Source organism: Trachemys scripta, chromosome 1 (genome assembly GCF_013100865.1).
Source record: "Trachemys scripta elegans isolate TJP31775 chromosome 1, CAS_Tse_1.0, whole genome shotgun sequence".
In the NCBI taxonomy this organism is placed as follows: Eukaryota; Metazoa; Chordata; order Testudines; family Emydidae; genus Trachemys; species Trachemys scripta.
In genome coordinates this window covers 41,930,218-41,945,595 of record NC_048298.1, presented here as the reverse complement: position 1 = coordinate 41,945,595, position 15,378 = coordinate 41,930,218, and the positions used below count along the sequence as shown (strand labels likewise).

Genomic DNA, 15,378 nt, shown 5'->3' with positions numbered 1-15,378 from the left:
ACTTTAGGAGGGCTTTTGTGATTCTTATGCTGATGAATGATGAAAAGATCATAGATATTTCATTTAAATGTAGCAAAAATGGTTTTACTTGTGTTCTTGCAGGGTCATTTATTATGTATTGTAGTGTAGAACTGAAGATAATTTACTCTGTGAATATTATTGTAAAATTATGGAACGCATTGTTATAGGGAGATGTTTTTAGGAGTTGAGCTGAATTTAAATGTAGGGAAATATTTAGATGTCACATTTTCTTTTTCTCCTTATTCTATCATTTCTGCAGGAATCATTAAACTACAGTATTATATATATGCACTTGAAGACTTTCTAATAAATTTAAGGTTTGAACTTTTCCAATAAAACCTAAGCTATAGAATAACCAATTTGCAGTTATAGAAAAAATCAAACATACCTTGTTTGTTATCCTACCTCTGAGTTTTATTTCTGTGTTGGGAAATGGTACCATATTACTTATATATATTATTGGTTCAAGAACACAGTATTAAGATTAGCAAAACCACAATAACTGAGTAATTTAAATGTTGCTGGCAAATAGATTTATTTTGTTACCATCTAATCAAGAGAGTTTCCATGGATACATCAGGATGAAATTGTAGTTTCATTCTGGTTGAAACAGAGGATTTTGAAACCTTTTACAGTTTTCCTTGTAGTAAATAAAGTTTGTAGAGGTATTTTACATCCATTTGTATTATCACAATACTAGTTTTTCTTCCAGATAAAGTTCAAAAGATAACATAGATACTGTAGAAAACATGAAATCTGAAAGAAAATATTTATTTTTATTATTTGAAGACAAAATAATCCTAACAACAAAAATAATCATATTTCTCTTTAATGAAAGGCTGTTTTAAAGAGTCTGTTGACCACATAATGTATGTTACCTGGCTACAGTATTAAGAATTTTGAAATCACTATCTAAAAATTTAAACAGAAACCATTGAGAAGCCAGGGAATATCATCATCTTTTTCCCTCCCTAGCCTTCTAGCCTTCAGAAAGACAGAGGTAAGATAACTTTTCTGTATTTTGTTAATATGCCAAGTATTTAATTCAATAGTTGCTACTTATAAAATACTTTCATGGAGAACTGATCATTCCATTTTTTTACATTCTACAACTTATCAATATAAATATTTTAGCTTGTTAGTGTGATGGAACCCTAATTAATAATCAACTATCCAGAGAGAGAGAGTCTGAAGTAGCCCAGTGATTAGGACACTCACATGGGATGTGGAAAATGTGGAGTCTCTGCTTCAATTAATATTTAATTATTTTTTCAAAGTAGAACTGGGGAGGTTAGTGAGATCTGCCCCAGAACAGCCAGTTGGCTAGGGCATTCATCTAGAATGTGGGTTCAAGTCCCTATTTCAAATCAGGCAGAGCAGGGATTTGAACCAGGGTCTCCCACATAAAAGGTCTAAACACTGGGCTATTCTGGGGTCTCATTTTCTCTGGTTTTTGAGAAAGATCTGCCTTTTGGCTGCTAGGGCATGACCTAGTTTAGGCACCTAATTCCAACAGAGAATTAATGGCTGAGGCTCCTGAATGGAGAGAGATGCCTATCTCTGGCCCATAAGGCATGAGGCACCTAAGGTCCAGATCAATGGAAGTTTAACATCAATACCGTTGAAGATCTGGGCCTAAGCCACACCTAAGCCTCTACCTTTTACTCCCAGCTAGTTTAGGCAGTTCCCCACTCTGCTACTGGTTTCTGAAGATCTCCTCCTTAGGCACCTAACACTCCCCATTGGGAGCCTGGGCACCTAACTCAGGGCTATAGATTCCATGAGGCATCAGGACACTTCAGGGTTAAGCGTTGCAACACTGAGCAGACCTTTGTGGATCTGGCCCTAAGACACTTTTGAAAATAGGACCTAGTCTCTACGTCATTTAGATATTTTTTTTAAATGTTACCCTTGGTCCAATCAGGAGCGGCCATTTTAAGATGCAGGAGTGCAAAATATAGAAGTATAACTGGTTCGTGATTTATTTTTGGTTATGGCTCTAACTCTGTTCCCACTGAAGTCAATGGCCATTTACCTAAATGGAAGCAACATCCACCAGCACTGAGTACAACTGAAAATGTCACCTTTAACTCATCTTATTGGGGGGGTGGGAGAAATTGGCAAGTAATATGGAATAATAAAATATGAATGCAGCCAAAATATTTCAGTTAAGGATGTGCTAGTAATGCAGATGCACAAAAACTGCTTTTCAGAAGGAGCCATTTAATTACAGATGCATAATACCCATGCCTATATCTATTCATAAGAACTTGCAACATATTTTTAATGCCTTCATATGATCCATTATAGTTTATGCTTGCAGGGCCAAACCATGATCCATTGAAATCAATGAGAATTTTGCCATTGACTTCAGTGGGACCAGAATTGGGCTCTGAATGTGAGTCTAGCCTATTGTGTCAAGGATTAGCAAATTAAGACATTGACCATAAGAAGTCCAAGGACAAAATGCAAACTGTCTAATCAATAATGCTATTTTTTAAAAGTCCCTTTATAACATATTTTGCACTGCATCATAGACCATAATGGCACAGGACCCAACTGAGGGTTCCTGACTCCATGATGGAAGGTCTACAAGAGGGAGGTTGCAATGGTAGCAAGGCAGCCTCAACCTTCCCTCCAGGAGATTGTATCGCCCAAACGGGGGGCAGCAGTGAGGGAAAAACAGAAAATATGTTATGTACTGTGGAAGGATCATTGGAATACATGCACACAAGTATGGGGATGATGGCTTTGCATGGCCGGATCACACCAACAATACCCACCATGGGTAACATCATGTCATCTTCTCCACCACCACTACCATCACACTATCTAGTCCCGGCCAGCTGCGGACTACGCAGATATATATCAGTCTGATCTCCTCACACCCCCAGGTATATCTAAGATGTGCTACTTTCTCCAGAGTGGCATGAATTATGCTGTTCTTCTCCCTACACAAGGAAAATCACTATACAAATGAGCTGAAGCTTGTACATCTTTTATTCATTTTCACATTTTGTACCAATCCAAATTTGCATGGGGTTATTCTGACCAATACACATACAAGCAAATGTCTAATCCCACCTGATGTGACACTAAGATTCAGCTACCCTTAACTCTTCCCTCAGCAATGTAGGCATGTGTGTTGATGCTGGCCTACCAAATAAAAAAATCATTGAGAAGGGTTGCAGACCAAACTGAAGGAGCAAGCATCTCAGACAGGTTATTATGAGAAAGCAGAAGGTCTTCAAGGAATGGAAGATGGGAAGGATCAGCAAGGAAAACTACTACTTGGAAGTCATAAAGTGTAAGGAAAAAGAAAGAACTGCCAAAAGCCAAGCAGAGTTAGACCTTGCAAAGAAAATTAAAACCAATAGTTAAAGGTTTTCTAGCCATATAAATAAAAAGAAAATAAGGAAAGAAGAAGTGGGACCTCTAAACATTGAGGGATACGATGAAGATTAAAGATAATCTAGGCCTGGCCCAACACATAAATGAACACCTCCGTTTTTAATAAGGGTAATAAGAAGCTTGTGGTAGCAGGGTGGCTAATGGAAATGATGATATGGAAGTAGAAATTACCACATCCAAGATGGAAGTCCAACTCAAACAGCTTAATGGGACCAAACTGGGGGGCCAGATAATCTCTATCCAAGAATAGTAAAGGAACTGACACATGAAATTGGAAGCTAAATAGCAAGGATTCTTAATGAATCTGTACATTTGAGGGTCAATATCCTATGACTGGAGAATTGCTAATATAGTTCCTATTTTGAAGAAAGAGGAAAAAAGTGATCTGGGAAAATACTGGCCTGTTACTTTGACCTCAGTTGTATGCAGAATCTTGGAAGAAATATTTTAAGAGAAAGTAGTTAAGGACATAAAGGTAAACGGTAACTGGGATAAAATACAGCATGGCTTTACAAAAAGGTAAATCGCGCTAGACCAACGTGATCTCTATCTTTGAGAAGATAGATTTTTTTAAACCTTGGTACAAAAAGTGGGAATGTGCTAATAAAATTTGCAGATGACACAAAGTTGGGAAGTATTGACAATACGGAGGAGGACTGGAATATCATACAAGAAGATCTAGAGAAGCTTAAAAAGGAAACAATAAAAATGGGATTAAATTTAATAGTGCGAAGTGCCTGGGTCTATTATAGGAGGGGGCAGTGAGGTTTGATGGCCTGCAATGTGCAGGAGGTCAGACTAGATGATCACAACTATCCCTCCTGGCCTTAAAGTCCATGAGTCTAAATAGAAAGTAAGGCGTGCCTCATTCCAGTGGCACAAAGGGTGTGTCTACATTGCAGCTGGGAGCATGCCTCCCTGCCCAGGTAGAAAGACTAACACCAGCACACTGAAGTAGCAGTGTGGACATTGTGACAGTGGCACAGCTTGGGTTCAGACCAGGTGGTCAGGCAAGCTTGGACTTTGGCGGGTAGCCTGAGCTGCCACTACTGCTGCAACATCCTCACTGTTATTTTTAATGCACTAGCTTGAGCAGAGTTAGCAAGTGTCTTTCTACCTGGGCTGGGTAGGCCTATTCCCAGCTTCTGTGTAGACATACTCCAAGGGCCTGGAGCATTCTTCAGCTAGTACTGCAGGGCCATTTTCCTGTCTGCCTCCCTCCCTCCCACCTCCCTTCCCCCCCCCCTCCAGTTCTAAGCCCACCTGTTCAGTCTCATCACCATGGGCCTGGATGCTGTTCCTCTGTGCAGACAGGCAGCTGCAGCTACACCCCTCAGCCCATCAGAAATGTTGCAGCTAAATGCCAGTCAGTTGTTGAGTCCCATTGTTTCCCTCACTGCTACTCCTCCGTGCAGCTACTTGTCAGCTTCTGCAGATAGCACCTCCAAAATCATCTCAGACCTCAGCCTAATGGGTTTATTAGTTAATACAGCCCTGGTTAGAAAATGATTTTAATATTGTAATGATCTGTGATTGTTATACAGCTTAAATAACATCTTTTGGTCTATCATTTCTAAACTAACCATAAAAATTATACTATTGTGTCTTGCAAAATCAATAAATCTGTGAGGTTAAAACAGTGGATAATATAATTCACCTCTTTGTTTCATAGAAATTGACCTCTTTCCTGAACTGAATGAAACTGAAGAATACGAGGTATTGTAAAGTGCAGTAATTTTCAGACATTCATTTTCACACAAGTGTTTCAAATAATATATAACACACTCCACATAAATGGAGGTGATCACCTGCGATAATTTGCAGAGCTGAGTTTAGCATGTACTTTTAACCATATCACCTACACTTTGCCCACTAATGCATATCCCCTGGGAATTACTCTACGTTCCAGACACTTGAGCAGCTTCAAAAAAGTACAATTAAAAAAATTCACCTGCCAAAGAAATGTTTTTTCTTCCTCCCCAAAATGTGGAATTGCCGCCCCTTCCCCAGTTACACCTGCCTCAGGCAAGATTCAGCTTTGAGCTACTGGTAGGTTTTCTGTACATAAAAATGTAATGACTTTGAAGTCCAATGCCTTGCTTCTCTGTAATGCTAGAAATGGCAGTTTTATACTATTGAGAATGAGAGAGTTTCTCAGTTTCCAGAAGGATCCCAGCACTCATCTAGTCCCGGATGGGCCATGGGAGTTAAGTGCCTGACCTGCTTAAGCACTTTTGTTCTTTTCACTAGATGCCTATCTGCAGTTTTGGGTGCCTAAATACCTTTGTAAATCTGGCCTCGAAATACTGGGTGAAATCCTGGCTCCATTGAAGTCAATGGCAAAACTTCCATTCATTTCAATAGGGTGATAATTCCACCCCTTGAACATAAGTAATGACATTTTGATATATTACCATATTTTATAAGAATGTAACCGTGTTTTATACAATTTTAGATGTTTTCATAACTCCATCTGATCTGGCACAGTTGTATTTTTGGCAACTAAGGTAGCTGGCATACAAGCAGAGGAATATGAAAGAGTCCCAGTACAATTTTTAATAGACTGTAAAATAATTTTTGTAATGTGGCCAATACCTCTATAAAATGCGTTAGCATTCAGAACATCTGTTTTACTGTTTCATAATATGTGCACATTATTCTCACCGAGGGGCAAATCCTCGTCCGTTAAATAGATGGAGAAATAGCCCATATCTATCTTTCCATCTCTGTACCAATTCATCCAAGCTATCAAATCTATCTATCCGATTACCCATTTTTTTCAATCCATTTATCTATATTTATTTAAACTCTTTATCTAAGTATTTATATTGCACCCATCAACATGATATCAGGATGTTAGTTAATTTTAATTGTGATTTTGCCTGATTTAGGACTGAATAAAGACTAGGGGAGTTGACCTTGAGAAATAGATTTTCAGAACCTAATGCAAAGCCCTAACATACATTTCTGCAGAAATACTTTGAATTGTCTTCACTAAACAGTAACTAAGATGTCTGCATCAGGAATTTCAGTATGTGGTATGTGAGATATTGCCTATGAAATTGCTTTTAATCTGTCTCAGGGTCTAAAGTGTCTAAAGTGTCTCAGGGTCATGTTGACCTTTAAAATCCTAAATCCTAACATCCTTGGAGTAACTATGAAGATTAAATTATTTGAAAGGAGAACGTAAATATTTTAAAATATCTTCTTTTCTATTGGCTGGCCCTTGCAATTATCATGGATGGAAGATGACTAAGAGGAAGGCCAAAGACTAGATATCAACAGACCTTAGAAAGACCAATTTGCACAACAGCCAGGCATACAATCATGAGTTTTGACACAAGGCTATAAAAGTCACTGACTCCGAATAGGGAAATGTCAAGAAAGAGGGAGAAGATGATCTTCTGTTATGTTGCAATGACACTTGAACTGATATCAAAGAATATTTAATGCATATCTGTGAGACACTATAAAAAAAACCATTCTATGTTGTTTTTTATTATTATTACTATACAACGATAGAGTAAAAGTGGACAAAAGCAGTGAGAGGTTTTTATCTCTCTCTAACAATGAGTCACAGGTAGCAGGAGCACAATGTTTAAGAAGGTAGAGGGCTCTGTGGTTCTTTTGTCGGTATTACAAATGTATGGTTTCAAGAAAAAAATGAGATGAATGTTTTTGTAACTAAAGCCATTTTTAAGTTCAATAGCCATTTGATTGGTTACCTGCCATTTTGTCTGTTATAATTTATGGACACAGGCAAATGTATTGCAGTATGTACCTTGAGTTTTCCTGTTTTATCCATAAACACTCTTAGTAAACTTTGACTATGTTGTTTTCTTTCCAAAGGAGGAAGTTGAAGAGAAGGAGGCAGAGGTGGATGAAGAAATTGCAGTGATTCCTAGCACTGATAGTACTCTAAATCAAATAAGGAAAAAAGAATTCCAGGTGACTACATCTAGCTATAGTCAAGAGAAAATGGGGACAAAATTCAATGAAGCTAAAACAAACAGATACTTAACAAGACAGGAAGGATCACATGGAAAGGATGATGTTTTCAAAGCAATTTTTTACCCTACTTCCCAACCTGCTATTGAAACATCAGATGAAGAAGAAGATGCTTCTTTGGAATCTCAAACTATTATTGGAATCCCCCTGCAAGTCACTGACTCCACCAAAGGTATTGACGAAGAATACATTTACATTTCTTCTGGCACTGAACCAACAAGCATATCTGCTACTGGTGGTAGTGAGGAAGATATTTCATTGTCAACTTTTAAGCCTTATCAGGATGTAGACAACTCTTGGGGTTCCATTCCTACCACCTCTGCTATGCAATTTGTCACTGAGGAAGCATCCCAGGAAGACATCCTTCATTCTGGAAGCCCAGAAATAAGCAAACATGATATTGATTCACAAAGCTATGTAAAAAATATTTCAGAAGATGTAGCACCCTCAGGTGCTGAAGAATCTGCAGAGAGTATTCCTTCTGTTGATGAAAAGTTGTGGTTTCAAAATGCAACAGATTTGGCACCTAGATCTGAAGTTCCATCGGATAGTGAGCTATTATTTCAGAATAGTTATACTGATGCTTATGTTGAGGGCTCAAAGCCAGCTACAGTGCCCTATTCCAGTGGTCCAGTGATATCACAAGATACTTCAGATGCGGATATAGAATTGCTACATTATTCTAATTTTGCTTTCTCCCCTACTGAATTATCACCTCATTCTATCTCTTCAAGCTCTGGAGAATACGGCTCTGCTTCTGTTGCCAGTGAGGTACTCTCTCAGACAACTCAACCAGTATATAATGGTGAGATACCTCTTCAACCTTCCTACAGTAGTGAAGTGTTTCCTCTAGTCACCCCTTTATTGTTTGACACTCAGATGCTCAACACTACCCCTGCTACATCAGGTAGTGATGTGACCTTGCATGCTACACCTGTATTTCCCAGTGTTGATGTGTCATTTGAACCCACCCTGTCTTCCTATGGTGATGTACCTTTGCTTACATTTTCCTCTGCTTCCTTCAGTAGTAAAATGTTTCACCATCTGTATACAGTTTCTCAAATGTTTCCACAAGTTACTCCAGCTGTTACAAGTGATAAGGTGTCCCTGCATGCTTCTTTGACATTGGCTGAGGGTGATACTTTAATACAGTCAAGCCTTGCTCAATATTCTGATGTGATGTCACATCAGACTACTCATGCTGCTTCAGAGACATTGATATTTGGTCATAATAGAACTCACATGTTTACTCAAGTTGAACCATCCAGCAGTGATTTAAATATGCATGCACTGTCTACAATGTCTGAACTTACTTATGCTTTGTCTAGTAATGTGGGCTCCCTCCAAACTTTTACTGTTTCTTATGACTCTGCAGAATATGTGCATGATTCTGTTGGCGTATTTCATCAGGGTCCCTTATTTAGCAGCTATAACAATGTACTGGTGCATAAGCCTTCTTCTGTAATACCACAAGCTGATACTCTGCTGCTGCCTACACGCGCTCTATCTAGTGATATGGATTGGTCTGAACTGTACTCTGGTAGTGAGTCCCTTTTGCCTGATACAGATGCTCTGGCCATACTTAAAGTTTCTTCATCTGATTCTATAGGTGAATTTACATATGCAACATATCAGTTTAGTGATGTTAATAAGACACTTCACAAAAATGATGTAATATATGGAGATGAGAAAGAACTGCAAATTTCTTCTTTCAGTAAAGTGCCTTCCCATGCTGAAAGTACAGTGATGCCTGAACTTCCTACATATGTTTCTAACAATGATGTAATTGAGCAGACTACGTCTTTGCAAGAAACCCCACTTCCTGTTTCTAGCACAAAGGGAATCCTTCCAGTCTCTCTTGCTTTTCCCTCTACTAAGATTTTTGATTATGATATTAGTAAACTTTCAGAAAATTACTTTTCCGTTCAGCCTTTGCATGTTACATCTCCAGCCTTTGATGACACTTTGCTTAAACCTATGCTTAGTGCAATCTCAGATCAAGCTATCTCTGTCCCTGCTTCTAGCAAAATATTGTCTCCTGCAACACAGCAGTACTTTTATGAGACCTCAGCTACATTAAATAATGAAGCATTACTACAATCCTCCTTTCAAGCTTCTGATGATGGCACTCTGCTTAAGACAGCTGCAACTGTGCCTAGTGATCCAATATTGGTTGAACGCTCCAGGGTTTATAAAGATAGTTCTACATTTGACCAAATATTCTATCAGATGGCACCAGATTCTGCTACAAATAAAACAATGTTGCATTCTACATCTGCACCTTCAGTTGTTGACATGTTTCCCCACACCTCTAGTAAGCCCACAACATCATTTGAAGGTTTAACTGGCTCTTATGGAAGTGAGGAATATGTTTTATCCAGTTTGGTTAACAATGAAGATAATCACCAGGTTGCTCCTTCATTGTACAGTAGTGATGTTTCATTCCAGTCAACCAGTTTAGAAAATACAAATGCCTTTCCCCCCAAGGCAGTGAACAGAGTGGCTACTCCTGCCTTAACAATTGACATATTGTCAAATATTCCCACTCTTCTAAACAGACATATTTCTTCAAGTGTTTCTCAAAGAAATGAGGTTCCCAATTTTTTCTCAAGTTCTACCAGTGCTGATGTTTCTGTTCATGTGCCTGCAGTTGTTTCTGATTCTCATGTATCTGATCATCATGCCCTTCCTTTACCAAATGTGTATATTTCTGTTATAGCTGTTTCTCCCAGCAGTGAGGGCCTTAGAACCCTAACCAGGTTGCTGGTTCCCTCTCAAACATCCTCTGGGTTGTTCCCCAGTTCCAATTCTGATACTAATATGTGGCCTCCTGTAATTGATGATGATTATGATGAGTATGATGATGGTTTATCTGTAAGTAATTGTATCACATGCACTTCCCATAGAGAAACTCAGGAAAAGGTAGTAGATGAACAGAATACACAGGTAAACAATATAAAGGATCAGAGTAACCTAATTATCAATTCACATTCTGAGAAATCTGAAGAAGAAGAAGAAGAAAAGAAAATTACAACTGCTGCATCAGACAGTCAGATAAGTCATGGTATGGACAGACGTAATTATCCATCAATACCAACATTGGCAGCATTGATACCTAAGAAGCACAACAATCCAACAATATGGGAAAATCATATTCAGACTCTTAGTATCCCATTGCAAAACACACCAGAGTCTAAATCTTGGGCTGTTTTTACAAGTGATGAAGAAAGTGGCTCTGGTCAAGGTACCTCAGATAGCCTTAATGATAATGAGACTTCAACAGATTTCAGTTTTCCTGACCTTAATGAGAGAGACGCTGAGGGGGCAATTGAAGCAGGTAACTCAGATTTAACTCCTGGATCATCACAGTCATCAGCACCATCTGTAACTAGTGGTCACTCACCAGTATTCAACATTTCTGAGGCAGGTTAGTTGTGGATCAATCTAATGCATAACATATGTAGCTGTGACATTCTTCTGCCACTGAAAATGAAAAAAATATCTTAACACCAGTATATATGAGACTAGTGAGAATTGCTACAGATATTTCAGTGACGGAAGAACTTAATGGGGCAGTCAGTTTGATTAAGGAAATGCTGTGGAACAGGGAATTATAAGCATTGAAACACTTCTGCTGTAAATGCAACTTCTGATTACTCACAACTACAACTGAAATACGCTGTAGTATTAAGGTCCGAATGCTGCCTTTGGGTATGTTTGTACAGTCAATGGGATTTATGGACAGAGGGCCCAAAAGTGTGACTTTTTGCTCTTTAAAGGTTAATTGGGACTTAGGCCATTTGCACAGGGGTAAATATCACTTTTTCAGAGGAAAGTTCACTGCAAGATTCTAAAGTTCTGTATGAAAGAGTCCTAAAATTATGTTTTTATTATGGTAATACTTTTTTATTTTGTACTCTTCAAGATGAACTGAGCAAGGTAAAAGATGTTTCAACCTAGTTCTGACTGGTTTTAGCTTGTAAACAATTGTTTTCATTTTTATTGCTTCTCATATTTTTAAATTTCAGTAACTTACAGAAATTTCCTCCTAGACTTGCTCATTTCTAAAATCACTACGGGCTAGATTCTGCTGTGCTTGCCTTTCTCTTTGTTCAGTTCTACTGACGCCAATTAGCTATTTGTGGAGTAACATTCTCAGCATGAGTATGGGTGGCAGAATTGGACCATACATTTCTAAGATCTTGATAAAATTTAAAGCAAAGGCTTTAAAAAGTTCTGTTGTGAAAAACTTGAAGTGATCAAGCAATTAACTTGTATTGCCTATTTGTCATATTTGTTGAACCATCAATATGTGTACTTATTTGAAATATTCAAGATTAATTTGATAATGTAGGAAATATGTTAAAAATTGAACTTCCATCACATATTTATAATCTCTCTAGAGGGCAGTGTCATCCAAATAATGGTGTCTGTAAAGTATGCAAAAATCTTAGGTCCGATCTTGCAAATATACAATCAGATAAATTTGTTAGTAACTTTGTGCATAAAAGCCATCCAAAGCAGTATGCATAGCTCAGGATGTTGTAGAGTGGATAATTATGAACCCATTCGGTCAACAGGAGTTTTACCTGAGCAAGCAATTGAGTCAGTAAATGGGTTAATTGTTTTGATGTTTCCTAAAGGAAATTATGTAAAACACACATGAAATAAATTTGTTTCCTTTAAAGGTCAGCAAAAAAGAAAAGGAGAATAATTTCCAAGCACATTTTATACCAGCTAATGACATGAAGGTTATCCTAAATTATTTATAGTTTTCTGTAATTAAACTTAAAATGCCTCACTTTCAATTAACTATGAAGAGCTTTGATTCTTGACAGTTCTCCAAAAGGATGGTATAACATGTGGCTTAACTAATAATGCATATTTACAATTTAGTTTCCAGTCACCACTCTCATTAAAAAACTTGCCTATGCATTAGTTCCTTCCAACAAATTATTCCCTATATTGTCTTTTAAAAAAACAGCAATTAAATTGGAGCATTTCTCATATGAGGTCTCCTGCTAATCAGAAACAGCTACCTAGTTACATCTTAATTTCAATTTAAAAACAATAACAACAAATTAACCTTGTGATATATGAACATTTGTATTAAATTTAAATCTTAAGTATTACAGCACATTCCTCAGTAGTTACATAAGTCAAATGTTTTGTTGAGAGTTTGTGTGAGTTTAAAACTTTTTAACTGGATTGTAACATCAAAGAGAAAAGGATGATGCAGGATTTATGGCTAACTGCCTCACAAATATGAAGGCGTGTCCAAAAATAAGGAGGAACTAGCTTTAGGTGAAAAAGAAAATTACACAGGACCTGATCCAAAGCCCAGTGAATCCAATGGGAGTTTTCCCATTGAGTTTTGTGGTCATTAGTTCAGGCTCACAGGGCTTGTTCCTATACCATTGAAATCAATAGGAGTTATACCACTTACTGCATTGGGATTCAAATCAGGAAAATAGTGATGGTAAACATTAAGAGGGCTTTCTGATTCTCCTGTTAATGACTGCAGAGAATTATGCATCTGTCTCACACCATACATATATTGTAATTATTAATGCCAATGAGTGTTGCTCTTATAGAAGAAAATGACTGATGTTTTTGTTTGAAATGTTGTTGTTTTTTAAATCTCCCTGTATGCAGTTAGTTTGAATTTTTATGCCACCCAGGGCCAAGTAGAAGATTTTACAAAATGCATTATTATATGGGGCTTATGTGTGATATTTTAGATTCTGGTCCTTAATTACCTCTATTAGCAAATGAGTTTGCTATTGCTGCTAAAAATGAAAATTCATAAGCACAGGAAGAATTGAGCTTTGAGAAACTAATATGTGCCAGTATTTTAGAATAGCACCAGTTACACTGAATATAAAAATAAATGTCTTAATTATAATAAATAGTTGATTAATTTAAACACAGTTACAGAGCCCAAATCCTGGCCTGGCTGGAAAAGAGGCAAATGGAACTATAAGGTTTGGCCACTCTTCATGACTGTAGGGCTGTTTTCGTACATATTCTGAGACAGAATCCAAATGAGAGTTTTTTGCCTACCACCTAAGTGCCCACCAAACTTGTTCCACCTGTAGCCCTGTGTCAGGGGAGGCTCTGATATCCCAGTTGCAGAGAGAGGAGCAATTTCCACCCTGGTTGCCAATTACCCATGGAATGGAGATTCAATGGGCTGCCTGGAGCACAATGTCCTCCCAAAAAGGAGCTGAAGATGTAACCCAGGAAGATGAGAGGGTCCCAGTGATGGTAGGAACATTCTCCTGTAGAAATCAGGGGAAGGATGACGTGCAGACATGTTCCCTGCAATCCCATATATCCATAAGTAATGCTTATTTTTTGTCAGGATTTCTGCTGTGCACCCCCTAGTAGCTTTGCAAAAACTTTGCAAACACAATCTGGGGAGGAGGACAGGACCTTATGAACAATGGTACCCTGTACATCAGCAGCTGACCATCCCTTCTGCCCCTTGCGCACCAAGCTAAACTTTGCCTCAGAATCAGCCGGCTCAGCACAGAGACCGTTTATAATATGGAATTTTACCATGACCCAGAATTTGGCTCCTAGTGAAATCAGTGATCAAATAATATAGTTTATTTTCATAAGATTTTATTTCATAACAATCTATTCAAACTATTGTGTAAAGAGCTAGCTACTTATTTAGATAGACATTTATCTTAGCTCACCTCAAATTACACTGTCCCTACAGTTATTTTGCCCACTTTCTTTGGATTGGGTGGGAGGGGATAGGAATGGGCCAAAATCTGCCACAGACTGAAGGCTAACTGCAGGAAACCTGAGCTACTCAAATGAGCACCATACAGTATAAATTATTTCTTTTAACGGTGCTCTGAGGGAACATCTCTCTATTATGAAATACCGCATGGACACGTCTGGCTCTGTGCTAGTGGATTCAAATGTGAAATGTAAATTTGTATTTTAGCTGGGCATCATGGGCATGGTGTACAGCTAAAATATAAATTATATAAATATGAGGAACCCATATTAATAATATTAATATGGGGGGAGATGTATATGATACTACCCTCCTAATGGACTTAGTAGGATTTAGCATTTGGAATGACTGAGATGGTGGCAAAGAACTACCTTATAGGGCTAAAGGGAATCCGTTCTTTTCACTCCCCTAATTTAAAGCACTAAAGTATGGTGCATTTTTAAGCTGCCTTGTTATTAAAAATATTAGACCATGTTCTACTTTGGGAGTACCTCCAGAATCGAATAAGTGCACTTTGCTCAATGGCCACATCCTGATTGCTCATGCATATACATAGTTCCAGTTAAAAACTTGAGTGCATCCCATAACTTGTTCACCAGAAAATTGGGCCCTGATTTTTAGAAACAGCTTCCAATACTGTGAGTGCAATTCTGCACCTGCAATTGTGATCACAACTGATAGTATTTGCATATTTAACTAGCTGATTTAGAGGAAGTGAGTTATTAAGATGTTTAAATGCTATAAATTAGGAACAAAATTGTGCCATGAGAAATTGGGAACTAAGTTGAGGTCTCTATAAAAAAGAGGCCTCTGAGCTCAAGAAACTGATAGTAACCTGCTAATTGCCTTACCATTGACATATTTGAATCAATTTGCTAATGCTGATAGCTTTCAGAGGACAATTCATTCACTGTTTGGCCTTTGCAGATTCCATTTGTTATTCTGTAGGGTTGGGGACAAAAATGGAAATTACATTCTGCAGGAAAAAAATGCGATTTCAAAAATATTAAGACAAAAAAACAAAACTTTGAAACTTTTTTGCTAAATGAAATTTCAAAAGAATTCCATTTTGTCTCAACAGAAGTGATTCATTTAGTAGATGTTTGTGAAATTCATGTATTGTTTGTACTTTATATTTTCTAAATGGGTGCTGTTTTTGTAGTTTTAAGGGATAGATTCTACCA

At 37.7% G+C, this 15,378-nt stretch overlaps 1 protein-coding gene across 1 annotated transcript in view; it reads left to right on the top strand.

The window, feature by feature from the left end:
- Positions 1 to 15,378, top strand: part of PTPRZ1 (protein tyrosine phosphatase receptor type Z1) — a gene marked incomplete in the record, with an annotated part of 199,168 nt that overhangs the window by 137,231 nt on the left and 46,559 nt on the right. Inside the window, 2 exon segments of the mRNA XM_034768527.1 lie at positions 5,105 to 5,148; positions 7,282 to 10,867. Coding sequence (XP_034624418.1) covers positions 5,105 to 5,148; positions 7,282 to 10,867 — 3,630 coding nt within the window.